Source organism: Dermacentor albipictus, unplaced genomic scaffold, assembly GCF_038994185.2.
Source record: "Dermacentor albipictus isolate Rhodes 1998 colony unplaced genomic scaffold, USDA_Dalb.pri_finalv2 scaffold_36, whole genome shotgun sequence".
NCBI lineage: Eukaryota > Metazoa > Arthropoda > Arachnida > Ixodida > Ixodidae > Dermacentor > Dermacentor albipictus.
Genome location: NW_027225590.1, coordinates 1273982 through 1291849, shown reverse-complemented (window position 1 = coordinate 1291849; position 17868 = coordinate 1273982). Strand labels below are relative to the sequence as shown.

The following is a 17868-nucleotide window of genomic DNA, read 5'->3' as shown; positions in this document are numbered from 1 at the left end:
CGAATAGAAGAGCGCAGTGTCAGCTGAAACGGGCGGCACGGCTGATTATGTAAGTACTTCCCATAGTTCGGCTGCTAGTGTCTTTCGCTTTCGGAAGTTATCTTTGCCACTGGAAACAGCGCAGAGCTTGCCCGTTAAACTTAAACCACAACACCAACGCTGCCGAGGGAACATACTCCCCCGATAGAGGATCTAGAATCGGGAATAGAGTACAAGATGAACAAGGCCCAAACCGAAGACAAGGCCGAACTGAGAAATGAGTTCCGAGCCGAACTGGCTCAGGCCGTCGACACCATAAGCAAATCTGTGGCAGCCACCGTCCAAGCAGCCGTACAAACACTCCGCCAGGAGATCACCCAGATGGGCAACGAGCTCAGCCAATGCATCTCTATCCTAAAAAGGGAAAAAGAGCAGCAAGGAAAAAGCCAAAATACCCCATCAGAGAAGCCCAGATGAACGAGACTCTGGGAAGCCAAGATGGCGAATAAGATATCAAAGAAGAAAGAAGCGACCGAAACCCTCAAAATTTGGGAGTGGAATTGCAGAGGAATAAATCGGAAACGGCAAAATTTACTTCACCTATGCACCCTACACCAACCTGACGTCATCGCGTTACAGGAAACAGAAACAAATAATATTACGATGCACGGCTACAAAACGCACACTGCCCAAGGAAGGACCCGAACCGCCGTCCTCATCAAGAAGCACTCCACGACGCAGCAGCACCAAGTCAACCACAGGATCGAACACACTCTGATTGAGCTGGTTCCTCCCAAGAAAACCCTGCAGAGCCTCTACATCCTGAATGTATACAGTCCTCCGCGCGACACACTAAAGGACTTGGACAAGTTCTTGAGAGAAGTGAAGAATGTCACGAACAGTCAAAAACTTCTCGTGGTGGGTGACTAACGCTCCACACGTGGCTTTGGGCTACCGATCAACCAACAAGAAGGGTATGGTCGTGCACAACGCAGCACAACACCACCAGTTGACATTGTGGACCGATCCTCTAATACCAACCAAAATCGGCAACAGTGTCTCCAGAGACACCAGCCCAGACATAACCTTCTCCACTGGCTTAAGGCAAGTCGAGTGGTCGAGACTGGACGAGACTCTGGGCAACGACCATCATATCATCCAGACCGAAATCATGCACCACAAAGGACATCGAGGACATCGAGGAGTGGACCAAGAATGTGATGGGCTTGGTTACCAAGTACACAAAAACCATCCAACTCACTGCGGACAATCCCGAAGTCGACCCACACCTACTTCACCTCTGGGAGGCCAGGCAAGGACTTTTGAAGAGATGGAAAAATCAGAAGAGAAACCGCAAACTCAAGATCCGCATTGCCACAGTCTCGCGGCAGGCGGAGGAGTATGCTGAAAAACTCGGACGTCACAACTGGAATCAAGTGTGCGACCAGTTACAGGGAACCCTCAGCAACCGAAAGACCTGGGCCATGTGGACGACCTGACCATGTGGACGTGCACAGGATCGGTGGGCGAACAACAAGACGCCCTGCAGGAAGCCATCGACAGGACTGAGTATTATCTACACCGCTGCGGTCTTTCATGCGCGCCAAAAAAGTCGGAGCTCCTGACCCTCAAAAAGAGGACAAGAGGGCGGCCTCCGCAGGAGACACCTGACCCAACGTTGACACTAAATGAAGTCAACATACCCAAAGTGGACACACTCTGCATTCTGGGCCTCACTTTCCAGAAGGACGGTGCCGGTCTCGCCACCATTAAAAAACTGCAAGTGACAGTTACCCAAGTCGCGCACTTGGTGCGAAGAATGACAAACAAAAAGCACAGCCTGAAAGAGCAGGACACAATCAGATTAATACAAGCCCTGATAATCAGCAGAGTCACTTACGCCACCCCGTACCTGGGTCTCAAGAACAGCGAGAGAGACAAATTGAACACCCTAATACGAAAGGCCTACAAGCTGGCACTGGGGCTTTCACCGACGACGTCGACGGAGAAGCTACTCAGCCTGGGTATCCACAATACTTCGGAGGAACTAGTAGAGGCCCACAAGACGAGCCAGATACAGCGACTCAAGCTCACCAGCACAGGTAGGGACACGCTAATAAGACTGGGCTACCCAGTCGAATATGAGTCCACAAAACAGCGGGTTCCTCTACCACTGAGGGAGAAGATCACGGTGGCCAGCATCCCGAGAAACATGCACCCTGAATACCACAGAGAAAGGAGGCGAGCGAGAGTGAAAGCTCTACGTAAGGCCTACGAAGGACCAAAACAAGGAGAAGTCCGATACACCGACGCGGCAAAGTACAAGAACAGAGTGGCCCACGCTATCAGCGTGATCAACGGCCAAGGACGAGAGGTAGCAGCGGCCTCGGTAAGCACTCCAAACATCGACTGCACGGAAGAAACGGCGATAGCCCTGGCGGCCACTACGGGCCAGCGAGAGGAAGATCTAATCACAATCATCACCGACTCACAAACAGCATGTAGAAATTACCAAACGGGCCGCATTTCCAAACAAGCCCTGAGCATCCTCGAAAAACTAGACAATTTTCCAGACGTGTACATTGTCTGGGCCCGGGACACGAGTCCCTGGCGGGTAATGTAGCGGCTAAATCACATTCTCCGGGCTATCCCACTAGGTTCACGAGCACCGGTAGACCAACAAGATAGCATCCCGAAAAGATACACCGATATCCTGAGCCACTACAGACTGGGTAGAAGGATCTATCCACCCCCACATCCCCAGCTGACAAGAGAAGAGGTGGTGATCTTCCGAAGACTACAGACCGGCACATTCCCGCACGGCACCCTGCTACATGCCATGTATCCTACGAGCTATACTCACAAATGCGCCTTCTACTCTACGCCTAATACCCTCTACCACATGGTATGGGAATGTCAACAAAACCCATCGACACCGCCCATCACCAGACCAACCGTCGAGCAGTGGGAGGCCCAGCTGACAAGCTCGAGCCCTGAAGACCAGCATCGCCTGGTGAGCAGGGCCAAGCTATCAGTTCAGGCCCACGGCATCCTGGACTAGGGACGCCGCCCACCTCGGACGATTTTACCGTCGGCTCATTTCAACTAATAGTTTATTCCTCCTCCTCCTGAGTGTGAGTGAGCGCACTCACCAGTGAGTATGCTGACCTATGGTAATCCAATATGTATGTTGTATTTTGCTACAACACTGGACACGGTTTGCGAAACCCCATTCTTCTTGGTGTATGGTAGAGATGCAGTGCTTCTACTAGACGTTTACAGCCGACAAAAACTTGGAAAACTGAAAGGAGAGTCCAGTTATAGCGTGGTAGTGCGCAAAAGACTGCAAAAAGCTAGAGAGCTTGCAGCCACGTACATCAGACTGGCGCAAAAAAAACAAAAGGACTACTTCAACAAGCACCGCAAGAACGTTGTGTTCGTAAGAGGACAACTAGTGCTTCTTAGAGCTCCACCGTCCGCTGTTAAATTGACCACATGGTATAAAGGCCCTCCCAAGATAGTGAACAGACTGTCTCCTGTGAACTACAAGATTAAACTTGCTGATAACGTGGGAACAAATATTGTGCATGTGGAGAAATTGAAGCCCTACCTGAGCCACAACAACAGTCATCACCCGCGAAACTGCAAGCAACATATTTTTGTTGGACAAGCGAAACAAATAAGAAGAATCTGCAGCGAAGACAACGTTTATATCCACCACCTAAATTACCTTAAAGCAACGCTAGCAGAAAGAAACTATCCACAAGTTGCTTTCGACAGAGCTTATGACGCGACGTCAAATTTGGACAGGCAGTCAGAATTTGCTAAAAAGCAGCCTACACAAGAATCTGACAGGCCACCAGCCTTTATAACAAAATATTCGAATGCCTTCCAAAACAAACATCCTACGAAAATACCACCCAATATTATCAAGTAACAAGCGTCTGAGAAAAACATTCCCGGATGTACCTATCGCCACAATAAAGACATGTTAGTGCACACGAAAGCCAGCCATCACTTCCCCGTAAGAAAAGCATGTTGTCGCTCCAGGTGCAAAACCTGCAGGCACGTTCAAAGTGACATTAAAATTAAAAGCACCGCAAATAGTTATACACACAAAGTGAAAACTAGCTTTACTTGTACAAGTTCGGATGTGATTAATATGCTTGAATGTTCTTTTTGTAAGAAACAATATACAGTAAAAGCGCGTTAATTTGAATTCCGCGGGGTCGCTATGAAAATTCTAATTATGCCGTATCCGAACTAAAGAAAGAGAAAAAAAATCGCTCGGTTAAGGCGCGTATATAGCCTGACGTGGCGTGAGCACGCGCGATCACATGCTACGTTATGTGGCGTGAACATTAGTACTTCGAAGCACTGATGCAGCCAGTGTAACCAGACGCGGCCAACGCATTCCGAAGTGCCCAACGTCGAGATGACTCTTGCTCCATCCGCGCGTTCTTCGCGCTGACTGGCGCGGAGAAAAAGAAAAAATGTCACAGTTTCGCCCAAAAGCGAAGCATCAATTTCAATAGAAAGTTAGTAGATAGCTATACGAAGTAAGGATAATAGTTTTATCGGCCGTATATGTAAACATTCGCTTACTAACTAAATTAACAAGCGCAGGTAAGCATGAACACATCTCGCTCGATGATCGTGGAAACTCACTGAAAAACGCTAGAGTGAGGAAACGCGGCAGTAGCAGCGAGCGGATTGACCTTCGTAAAGCTCTCGCTTCAACATGAACAAAATGTAGAAAGCACATCGCATACGAAGCTACCGGCACTACGCGCACTCTGCAAACATTGCAGATCGCTTTGCAGATCTCACCCGAGTCACCCCGTGCCTCGGGCGCGACAGGAGAGCGCGCACCTCTTCCTTGCTCCCGCAAGATGACCGCATTCACCGGCTCACCCTCGCACGCTTTCGCTCGCACACAATGAACATGGGGCGCGGCGATGGTGTTATCGTCCTTGCCGCTGATGGAAAAAGCAAAGCTACACGGCGTGGCGACGCCGTGCTTTCACGCACTAGCACTCTCCCCATCCACTAGGGCGCGGAGTTCGCATTATTGGTGGCGGTGCAGATTTCAGTGTGAATTAGCGGGATGTGTTACACAATGCTTGAAATGCATTGTTGGACGGACCGCGGTGGCTACTTCGAACTTTTCGAATTAACGAGTAGTGAATTAAAAAGCTTTTACTGTATCAGTGAAATGGGACAATCAATGAATGCCAGGTTAAACACATCGCGCGGACACAGCTATGTAGCTTCTAAAAGCCACTTCCGAGCATTTTATCCAACAATGTCATAATTTTGATGAACTACATATTACAGTGAAATTTGCGTTCTGAACGAGAAAGAAAATACTGAGAATCATACTTAATCCATAAGTTTAAGACACTGCAACCAACAGGCATAAACGTTTCAAAGGCAGATTTAGAATCTAATCGCTATGCTGTATTTCAAGCTATAGCTATAGTGTAAGTATTTACACTTAGTTATTTGCGTTCGGTTGCTTAGTTTCTTTTTCTCCTTTTTTTTCCCTTTTATTTATATATTTATTCCATTTGTTTAGAACCATTTTCTGCCGCTCTTTTTATTATCTCTTTCAGAGAGACGATAGCCCACTGACCTCCAGCGAAGCAGATAATAGAGGGGTGCTGGCCGTGTACCCAGCACCCCTCTTTGTCGATTCTACACCCTCGCCGCTAACACCTTCAGTCGTTGCCGCACCCACCTGACTTAGCCCCTCTACCCTTTAGAAGAACCCTATCTATATATACTATGCCGTGGAAAGCATGTCACCTTTAATAATACAAGTACACTTGTCAAAACGTTGGCTCCAGCTTTTACCTTGTTCTTGTTTTGCTGAGTTTTCAAAAAGGCTTATACTGAAAACCGTGATTTCCACACAACTTTTTGTGAAGCATACCCACTCAAGAGGTGGAAAAACGAGCTCTCACCTTGCCACCAGTGACAGAGAAGTTTGCAAAGATGCAGTACTTTTCATTCCTGTGCCCTGTGTAAGTCTTGAGACACTGCAAAGGGAATGTTTGATTGGTGCACAAGACATGCACAATGCTTCAGCAAGCCAGCTGAACTCAAGCAACAGTGGATGGCTTTGCGAGCTGTGCCAAAAATGAATTACAATATTAAACATAGAAAAGGAACCGTAACAATTGCAACACATACATGGTTTAGAGCACCAATATACCTCTAGCTAGAAAGCAAGCTCAAGTGTGCAATAGGCCAGAAAGCCCATGGATTTCCAATTAAAATATGCACAAGGTAATTGCTTTGGAAACTCGTCAGACCGTCCGTCGAGTATGCAGATAAAATTTCGAGTCCTTAGAAAAGCATTTAAGAAAATCAAACAAGTTGAAAGTTAGCTGCATTATATGTAACAAATACACACGACCTACCAGGACTTAGTTACTAGGATACAACATACTTCCGGACGTCCTTTACCTACAAGACAAATGCAGCAAGTTGAGTACATAAGTACTCATTATTGCCAGATTGGAAATAGAATCATTTACTGATTGTATTGATGATCCAGTACATTGTCTTATTTACCAAAAGACTCACAGTCTTGACAAATACGGATGGAGGTGGCTTTCATCACATTGAATCACAGAAGCACCCACCACAGAAGTCGTGGCTTTGGCCATGTGGCGATCATCATGTCACCTTTATGCCTGGCCTTGTGTTCCTTTGAAATTAAACGGCGACTACTATTTGCTGCTCTCTCTAGAATTCATGAATTATTGATTTGAAGGACAAAAAACATTGTCAGTAACCTTGCCCAGTACAACCTGCCAGCCCTCATAATGGGCAACTGCACATATCTCGGCACGGCTGCAGCAACGTGCTGCACAGCTGCATCTATCACTGTGCACTTCCCATGTGTCGCGACGGCAGCAAACCCACCTTGCCCTTGCTGTAGTCCCACAACTTGAGTGTGCTGAAATAAAGAGAAGAAAACGTTAACACTGATGATGATGATGATGATGATGATGATGATGATGTTTAAGGTTTAATGGCGCAAGGGCCAGGTATGGCCAAAGAGCGCCATGCTAGTGGTAATGAACGTGTCGTGGTCTGATGGGTTCCGTGAATTTAATGTGACGTGGCTGTAAAGAGGCCTAAAACAGTTGGTGTAAATTGCATAAAATGCGCATGTAATAAAATTATGGCAATGATTAATGATGTGTACTATGATCATTAAAATGAATTAAGAAAGAATGATGTATTATATAAGATATATAAAATATGCGAGATGCTAAGTTGCTTAGAGCACTGCTGCCTCGCCAGAGCCCTTGAAATACAAGGGCCTTGAGGCGTGTGCTATTCACAATAACTATCACAGCGGCATCCTCTGGAGAGAGGAGGCGCTACAAACTAATGGGGCTAATAACATGTAGCACAACTTCTTTTAGGAAACCTAGAACAGCGTCGGTATCAAAGAGCGGTTCTGCACCCAGTAATGTAACAGGATGAAGGGGGATGTGCTGCCGGTATGCTAAGCGAAAATGTTTTTTTCTTTCAGATTCGGCTTCCCGACACTCCAGAAGGACGTGGAGGACGGTCAGCCTCTCCCCGCATCTGCCACAGGTTGGAGGCTCGTTTCGGTGAGTAAAAAGTTATGTGTGCCAAATGTGTGTCCTATTCTTAGACGACAGAATAGGACATCTGTCCAGCGTGATTTTGGTACAGGAGGCCAGAAACCTAAGTGTGGCTTTATTACATGCAGCTTATTATTTGTTTCCAGGTCCCACAAGCGTTGCCAGTAATTTCGCAGTTTCCTTTTTAAGAAAGGCTTCAGGTCTGTGACAGGGACTGAAGCAGTAGGATTAACTGCATGCAATGAAATTGATGTGGCCATCCGGTCCGCTAGAACGTTACCCTCGATGCCCCTATGTCCAGGCACCCAGCATATAATCACATGTTGGTTAGATATATATGCTTTACACAGTACGGAGTAGAGTTCATTAATTACAGAATTTTTGTGGTTACAGAAAGACATCAAGGCCTTCACAACACTGAGGGAGTCCGTATATATATATATGATTTCTGGAGTTTTTATTTATTTATATGCTCTACAGCCGACAGCAGTGCGTAGGCCTCAGCCGTAAAGATACTAGTTTCCGGATGCAGTACGTTGGATTCCAAGAAGGATGGACCGATGGCTGCATAGGACACCTCGTCGTGTGACTTCGATGCGTCTGTGTAGAACTCCGTGCAGGAGTGTTTGTGCTGGAGTTCCCGGAAATGCATTTGGATTTCAATCACTGGAGCGTGTTTTGTAACTTGCATGAAAGATATATCGCATTGTATCAGCTGCCACTCCCGAGGAGGTAGCAGCTTGGCTGGATGCATTAGGCGAAGCTCAAGGAGTGGGACATGCATTTCTTCACTTAGCTCCCTCACAAGCAGTGAGAAAGGCTGTCTTACGGAGGGACGATTGCGAAAGAGTGTAGCATATGTCATATTGTTAACGGTATTAAAACACGGATGCTGAGGATTGGAGTGGACTTTCATAAAATATGTTTGGCTGATGTATGTTCTCTGCAGATGAAGTGACCACTCATTCGATTCTGCGTATAAACTTTCTATGGGACTTGTCCTGAAAGCGCCTGTGGCTAAACGGATACCTAGATGATGAACAGGGTCTAGCATCTTTAGCGCGCTCGGGGCGGCAGAATGATAGATCACAGCACCATAATCTAATTGTGACCGAATCAGGCTCTTATAGAGGTTCATTAAGCACTTCCTGTCACTACCCCACGTAGTCTGCGATAGAAGTTTCATTAGGTTCATTGTTTTCAGACATTTTTCTTTAAGATGTTTAATATGTGGGACGAATGTGAGTCTATTGTCAAGTACAAACACCTAGAAATTTGTGTTCTTTGTTTACAGGTATCTGTTGTCCACACAGTTCTAAGCAAGGGTCCAGAACCAGGCCTCTCTTTCTTGTAAAGAGAACACAAGAACTCTTGGAAGGATTGATTTTAAATCCATTTTTCTCTGCCCACCCTGACACCTTGTTCAAACCATGCTGTACCTGTCTCTCGCACACTGCGAGGTTACAGGATTTGAAACCTATTTCAATGTCGTCCACATAGACGGAATAAAAAATGGCCGGTGGTAAGGAAGCACGAAGTGTTGTCATCTTAACAATAAAGAGTGTGCAACTGAGCACGCCTCCCTGGGGTACACCAGTTTCTTGTGTAAAAGGACGTGACAGCACATTGCCGACTTTTACCTGGAAGGTACGATTGGATAAGTAGCTTTCTATTAGGTTTAGCATATTACCATGAACGCCCATTTCTGACAAACCTCTCAAGATTCTGTAGCGCCATGTTGTATCGTACGCCTTCTCCATATCGAGGAATATCGATAAGAAAAACTGTGTACAAACGCGTCACGTATATGTCCTTCAATACGTACAAGGTGGTCAGTTGTGGAGCGCCCTTCTCGGAAGCCACACTGATAGGGATCAAACATTTTCTTCTGTTCAAGGAAATGGATGAGTCGCTGATTTATCATTTTTTCAAATACCTTACTAATGCAACTGGTGAGTGCTATCGGGCGGTAACTTGCCACTAAGGAAGGGTCTTTGCCTGGTTTCAAAACAGGGACCACAATGGCTTCTTTCCATGCCGTTGGAAGGTACCCTTCATCCCAGATAGTGTACATAAGTGTAAGCAGTGTAACCTGCGTGCCATAGGGCAAGTTTTTGAGCATTTCATACATGATTCTATCAGCTCCCGGTGCAGAGCTCTTACATGCGCTCAAGGCAGCTATCAACTCTGCAATACCAAAAGGGCGGTTGAACGGTTCGTTCTGCTGACACTTTCTTGTGAGTGGCTTACATTCTTCTATTTCTTTATATTTGAGAAAGGCTTTTGAATAATTGGCGGAACTTGAAACCCTCTCAAAGTGCTCCCCAAGTGAGTCTGCCTGGTCTTGCAGGGTGTCGCCCTGTGTGTTTACCAAAGGGAGTGAATATGTTTGCCGCCCTCTAATTTTATTTACCCTTTTTCAAACTTTGGCCTCATCTGTAAACGAGTTGATGCCGGATAAAAACTTTTGCCAACTCTCTCTTCTGGCCTGTCGGCGGGTTCTCCTGCCTTGAGACTTTACTTTCTGAAAGTTAACTAGATTCTCCGCAGTGGGAGAGGCGCGTAGCAACCCCCCCGCTTTGTTCTGTTTCTTTCTTTCAGACTTTGGCCTCATCTGTAAACGAGTTGATGCCGGATAAAAACTTTTGCCAACTCTCTCTTCTGGCCTGTCGGCGGGTTCTCCTGCCTTGAGACTTTACTTTCTGAAAGTTAACTAGATTCTTCGCAGTGGGAGAGGCGCATAGCAACCCCCCCGCTTTGTTCTGTTTCTTTCTAGCGATCCTACATTGATCGTTCCACCACAGGACACGCCGTTTACACGCCAAGCCATTTACTTCCGATATGCATTTAGATGCGGCATCTATTATGAAGGCTGTAAAATACTCCACAGCAGCATCAATTTGTAACGAAGACATGTCAGCCCATGAGATACTGGTGAGAACTCGGAATTTCGCCCAGTCAGCTGTATCAATCTTCCACCTAGGCGCCTGTCGTGGATATTCGTTTTCTTTAGGTGTTCTTAGCAGTATGGGAAAGTGGTCACTTCTGTAAAGATTGTTGATAACTCCCCATTCGAGTTCAGGCAGCATACACGGGGAAACTAGGCTGAGGTCAATTGAAGGAAATGTTTTGTTTGCGAGAGAATAATATGTGGGTGCCTTCTTATTCAGCAAACACGCACCGGAAGAAAAAAGGAACTGTTCAACGAGACGACCTCGCGCATCTATACGAGGGTCACCCCACAGGTAGTTGTGTGCATTGAAATCGCCGAGAACAACATAGGGTTCTGGCAATTCATCTATAAAGGACTGAAATTCATGTCTGCTTAGTTTGTAGTGTGGGGGTATATAAAGCGAGCAAATAGTGATAAGTTTGTTTAGCAGAACAACTCGAACCGCCACTGCCTCAAGAGCCGTTCGTAGTTGTAAACATTGACAGGCTATGCTTTTTTGAATTACAATTGCAACACCGCCCGATGATGCGACAGCATCATCGCGATCTTGGCGAAAAGTAACATACTGTCGAAGAAAGTTTGTGTATTTTGATTTTAAGTGTGTTTCCTGTAAACACAGCACTTTTGGATTGTGTATATGGGTAAGTTCTTGCACATCATCGAGATTCCTAAGAAGACCTCTGACATTCCATTGAATGATTTGTGTATCCATATTTAAAGAAAAATTGGTGCTGTGTTTACGGAAACGGAGGTGATGCCTTAGGTTACAGAGCTCTTTCGAGTCCCTGTAACGGGAGTTCTGCCCTTTCTCGCGATGACGGCGCCCCGTTCGAGGGAGCCTCGCCGCTCCTTAGGCGCTTGGCGCACTGTGGGGATAGGTGTAGTGCCCATTGCCTCTTGTGAGGCGCCAGACACATGCTCTTGTGAGCGAGAAGTTACCAGGGAAGGTCCTGCCTTGGAGGGCAAGACCCCTGCGCCCACCAGCCCGGAGGTCGATGGGGCTCCCTGGGGGATTTTTCTGCGCCGGTCGTTGCCAGCACTGGAAGGAACCTGGGAGGTTGAGGCAACCTCGGCTGCGCTCACCTTCGGGGTCGATGGCCCCTTCTCCTCGGTTGACGGAGCAGGGCTAGCTGCAACCGCCGCGGGGGCAGATGGAGCAACTGCCGACTCACTGCTTGTGGGTCGGACAGCCGCCGGAGACCGTTGTGGCGCTGCTCCCTGACGCGCCACATCGGCAAAGGTGTTCTTTGGCAGGAAAGATACCCGCCTGCGTGCCTCTTTGAAACTTATGTTTACTTTTACTTTAATTGTAACTATTTCCTTTTCTTTCTTCCAAGATGGGCACGACTGCTAGTATGCAGCGTGCTGGCCTTCACAGTTTACACAATGGAGAGAGTTTTCACAAGATTCAGAAGTGTGCTCATGAGCACTGCATTTCGCGCAGGTTTGACGGCCTCAGCAGCTCTGTGAACTGTGACCGAAACACTGGCATTTGAAGCAACGCAGGGGATTAGGGATGTATGGCCGAACACGGAGCTTGATATGCCTGGCCTCGATGGACTCGGGCAGAACACTTGTTCCAAAAGTATCAGGTGTTTGGTCTGTATTTCCTTGTTGTCACACTTCATCTTAATTCGCTTTACATTGATGACGTTCTGCTCACTGAAGCCCTCCAAGAGCTCAGCCTCAGTCAGCTCCAAGAGATCATCATCGGAGACTACGCCATGGGTGGTATTCATAGTACGATGCGGAGTTACTGTCACTTTGGCGTCGCCAAATGATACTAGATTGGGTGGGTTTTCATATTGCTTCAGGTTGCGGAGCTCCAAGAGGAGAGCACCGCTTACCATTCTGGATGCTTTGCAAGCTGTACCAAGAACTTGGGTCAGAGACTTGGACACGAGGAATGGCGAGATTGTTTGTACGGGTTTGTTTGGTGGTTTGGAGTGGACTACGTGGAAGCAAAGAAAAGTTTCTTTTTGACGGGCAAATACTAAAACATCATCGGTGTGACCCCTCTTCAGCAAGCGATCAGGTAGTGGGGGAAAGGAGGTAGCCATAGGAGATTGTAATTTCGGCAGTAACGCTAGCCATCCACCATGGAGTCCTACAAAAGGATGCTGCAGGGCCTGTGAAACACGGCCTGCAAACGCCAGCTGTACATTACCACTATAACCAAATATGAAATAACCTAGGTTGGTTATTCACACAAGGTTAACCCTTGCTGCCTGGAAAAATTGGAAGAGAAGCCTGGAGAAGACAGGAAAGATGGAAAGTGAGAGAAAAACGAAGGTTGCAGGGAGAGCGAGAGACAGGAAAAGGCAACTACCGATTTCCCCCGGGTGGGTCAGTCCGGGGGTGCCGTCTACGTGAAGCAGAGGCCAAAGAGGTGTGTTGCCTCCGCCGGGGGGCCTTAAAGGTCCAAACACCCGGCATTCGCTCAACCACCAGGATCCCCCGTTTCCCCGGACATGGCTAAGCCGCGCACGACTACACGCGGGAGGGTCCAACCCTCGTGTGCTCGGGTACGTGGTGTCGCAACACACCAAACGCCTACTGACGCAGATGCACCTGCAGGGGTTAACACTCAAGCCTGGTAGCAGTTGCTGCCCAAGTGCCGGGCAGTAGAGCAAAGTATTTACCACAAACAGCCAGTGCATGTCGTCCCCAGCCAAGCCCAAGCAGACTTTGTCTTCTGTTATTCTATACCGACCCACCATTGGCTAAATTCAAGCAGTGCATCAGCCCCACTCATTGGGCCCATCATGCTGCTCTTACTGACGCATTAGGACTTTTATAGTTCTTTTTGTTGCAAAAGAAACTTAAGAAATAACACTACCTTTTTCTAAAATACTGGTTCTCTTCTACGAAGCAACCTCAAAAAATCTGGTCCAAAGTTCCATCCTTAAATTTTGACCAACAAAAGAGGTTGAAATTAGGCTTTAGTGAAGCACAGGGCTGTGTGAATATACGAGACTTAAAATAATGAATCCAATGTTGTCCTAGTCGATTCAGATCTCGAATCAAATAGTCATAAAAAAATCCAAGTATTTTTCTAAATGTTCAAATCGTCAACTGCACATTATAAAACACGAACTTGAAGCAAAAATGCACCAACTTTCCCCCATCCACAGTGGACATCATGTACTAGAGCACGCTGCATCACTCAAGAAGCCAGACTTTTCCAGTATTCATATCGCAATAACTTTTTTTAGACAGCATTGGACAGTGTGTGTACTTTTTGGAATTATTTATAGATGCAGCACATGTGTCCTCTTATTAGATTAAAATGCATACGTTTCATTGCAACACACCTCATTGCTAGTGCAATGCACATGTAATGAGGAGGTTGTGGGTTCAGCTCCCACCGGTGGCAGGTTGCTTTTTCGTCCACTTTCATTTCCCTCACCATTTCAGCATGCCAACTAAAACAAAACCTACACACAATTTCCCCTATGCTTTCCCTGATTTCATTGTCTGTTAGCTTCATATGGCTGATACAATAGTGGCACCACATGGTGCAACCACTTAGGCTAGAGAAAAAAGCATTCGGCCATTGCCACAAACATGCATTCCTGGTTTGGCTGCAAGGTGCACACAGATATTAATTGGCCCACAAGGCTGCCTTTAGAAATTACAGCATGATCACATAGGCTCCAAAGAGACCCGAGTTTGCAAACAAACTCCTTAGTTGTTCCTAAAGCTCCCTTTTCTTTTTTTGCTATTAGTAAAGCATGCCTTACAATTTGCAGTGTTATGACAAAACTTTTGTAATGTTGTAATCACCAGGATGTAAAAATTGTTTGGCATCAGGCAGGGAGATACGATCTCTCCAATGCTATTCACTGCATGTTTACAGGAGGTATTCAGAGACCTGGATTGGGAAGAATTGGGGATAAAAGTTAATGGAGAATACCTTAGTAACTTGCGATTCGCTGATGATATTGCCTTGCTTAGTAACTCAGGAGACCAACTGCAATGCATGCTCACTGACCTGGAGAGGCAAAGCAGAAGAGTGGGTCTAAAAATTAATCTGCAGAAAACTAAAGTAACGTTTAACAGTCTCGGAAGAGAACAGCAATTTACAATAGGTAGCGAGGCACTGGAAGTAGTAAAGGAATACATCTACTTAGGGCAGGTAGTGACGGCAGATCCGGACCATGAGACAGAAATAATCAGAAGAATAAGAATGGGCTGGGGTGCGTTTGGCAGAGAGCATGAGCAGCAGGTTGCCATTGTGCCTGAAGAGAAAAGTGTATAACAGCTGTGTCTTACCAGTACTCACCTACGAGGCAGAAACCTGGAGGCTTACGAAAAGGGTTCTACTTAAATTGAGGACGACGCAACGAGCTATGGAAAGAAGAATGATGGGTGTAACGGTAAGGGATAAGAAAAGAGCAGATTGGGTGAGGGAACAAACGCGAGTTAATGACATCTTAGTTGAAATCAAGAAAAAGAAATGGGCATGGGAAGGACATGTAATGAGGCGGGACGATAACCGATGGTCCTTAAGGGTTACAGACTGGATTCCAAGGAAAGGGTAGCGTAGCAGGGGGCGGCAGAAAGTTAGGTGGGCGGATGAGATTAAGTTTGCAGGGACAACATGGCCACAATAGGCAAAGGACCGGGGTAGTTGGAGAAGTATGGGAGAGGCCTTTGCCCTAAAGTGGGCGTAACCAGGCTGATGATGATGATGATGAAAAATTGATATTAATGGACAGATCGGTGTACATTATTCATAAATGATTAGAAGATTCGATTCGATTCTGACACCATTTGGTTCATATTCAATCCGGCCTGAAAAACAACTGCCGTATTGTGTAACGCTCACCCTTACACAGGGCTGGCATTATTTGCACCTCCACTTTGGTCTACAAATTTTTTTTTTTTATATTAGCCTTACAAAGCGTCAAGTGCATATCTGTATGGTGGTTAATTTCTGCAAGCTACTACACAACGGTACTAGTTGTCCTTCCGGTGATGGCATAATCACCATCACTGTATCCCACACCCGGCACCGAACCGCAATTTTAGGACCAGTTCATCCACCTGTACTTCACCATTAATTTTAATGGTGCAAGCCTGGCACGCTCTCCATCGCGCCATTCGTTCCAAAAAGTGCAGGTAATGTTCTGGCCCAGTTCCCGAACCTTCTGCACTGCTTGAATTGTCAGTGCCATTGTGCAGTGACAAAGGAGCAGACAATATCTCCAGCACTATGGCAGCAGACGACATTGCAAGAAATATGACCATGCTGCTGAATGGCATACTAACAGAAATTGCATCATTAATTAGCATCGACGGCAAGCATGTCCATGAAAAAAGCCAGTATTCATACGTAGCCCTTCAATGTGCCCACAGACAAGCAGAAACAATGCTCAAACTCAAATTCGAAGTTTTTTTTACCACTTCTTCACAATATTGAGGTTTCCAATCATAGTGGTATTCACTTTGGTCTCCAATCTGCCTTTTTCATGTTCCTGTGCTGCTCTCTCATACATGCCCCTGGCAACGTTTTGAAGTGCCGGAGCTTTCGCCAATTGATTTGTGTAGCAGTGCCCATGTTGAGTGTGCATCGGTTGTGCGTTTCGTGGATCACAATTAATTATTAATGGCTGCTCAGGTGCAGCATATCACTCACTAATCGACTACTGGGTGAACAGGCCTGAGTGTGCTGTTGTGCTAACAGTGCAGCCGATAAAGCTACGCTGAGTTCCGTCCGCCGATGCGGCTGCCTTGGAGTTCGTTGTTGCAGATTTCTGCACTTGTACACTACTTTTTTATTCCTTTTACACATTCTTTAAGCACTTTGCATATTCAACAAGCCTTCGAGCACAGCCTTCCTCATCGATTTGCCAAAGCGGTGCATTTGTTTGTATCGATGTCTACAGCCTCAGATCCCTCTAGACCCGCCGTGGTTGCTCAGTGGCTATGGTGTTGGGCTGCTACGCACGAGGTCGCGGGATCGAATCCCGGCCACGGCGGCCGCATTTCGATGGGGGCGAAATGCGAAAACACCCGTGTACTTAGATTTAGGTGCACGTTAAAGAACCACAGGTGGTCAAAATTTTCGGAGTCCTCCACTACGGCGTGCCTCATAATCAGAAAGTGGTTTTGGCACGTAAAACCCCATAATTTTTTTTTTTTTTTCAGATCCCTCTTAGCTTCGAACATCATGAGAACGGCACATCAATGGTATGAAACAAATGGTAAAACGTAGCAAAACATGCATATCTGTGCATGTGAGTCGCATTGTTCCACCCTAAGACGAGTCAATATGAGTGGCCAAGCCACTTAAACAACTGCAACTGTGATAAAGACACATAGATTATGGAGAGCACGTTGTTGGGCGAGTCGGTCGTACATACTTAATGAAGGGAATTGCGCTAAAAAAGACACGGACGAGTAAGGACATGGACGGGCGCAAACTCGCGACTGATTTTATTCAGAAGGAACACAAATATATATACCTAGATTTTTATTGCCTAATCATTGCCTAAGCGCACATGCCAAGAACGTTTTTTCTTTCTTATACAAATTTATACTGGAATCACTTACACAATCATCACCTGACTTATCAATGTAAAAAGCCTCTGCGAGTTCACGTGCGACCTGGTTACGACTGCGCCTTAAGATTTTGGTTCTAGCCAGCAAAGGCTGGCAAGCTTTATCAGGCGTAGCCAAAGGGCATGCGCCGCAATGTAAGGGCAAATTTGACCCTTTTTCGTTGACCATAGAGAGCTTGTGTTCCCTTAGTCGTTCATTTATACAACGGCCCGTCTGGCCAATGTAAACTTTTCCACATGTCAGGGGAATTTCATACACAACCCCGACCGAACACCTGACAAACTGGGTGGCGTGACGTTTGGTGCAGTCTCGCACGCATTCCTCGCCGGAGACAATCCGGGGGCACAAAGAGGCCAACTTGCGCGGGGCAGAAAATACCACCGGCACACCGTAGCGATTGGCCACATTCTTCAGGTTGTGGGAGACCCTATGAATATAGGGGAGAACCGCCGGTCTGGTCTTCGGTTGACCGCCACCATCTTGAGGTGTTCTAGGATTCAAGCTTTGCAGAAGCTTCTCTGCCACAGCAGCCACGACGGAAACGGGAAAACCAGCCTTCTGCAACCTGCCAATCTGATTGTTGAGGCTGTCATTTACCAGGTGAACACATGATTTCTGCAGGGCTTCCTTCAGGCACAGCATAACAATGGCGCGTTTTACCGTCTTAGAATGAGCGGACTCAAAAGGCAACAGCTCTTTCCGGGCTGTTGCCTTTTGAGTCGTTCTTGGCAAAAACGTTCT

The 17868-nt window shown here is 46.6% G+C and overlaps 1 protein-coding gene across 1 annotated transcript in view; it reads right to left on the bottom strand.

Moving 5' to 3' along the window:
• The window catches only part of wds (WD repeat-containing protein wds), a 194787-nt gene that overhangs the window by 18579 nt on the left and 158340 nt on the right, over positions 1–17868 (bottom strand). The window contains exons 11-12 of the mRNA XM_070529944.1: positions 6913–6946; positions 5946–6020 (exon numbers count right to left, since the gene is read on the bottom strand). Of these exons, the coding sequence (XP_070386045.1) occupies positions 5946–6020; positions 6913–6946 (109 nt within the window). The remainder of the gene's footprint in view (positions 1–5945; positions 6021–6912; positions 6947–17868) is intronic.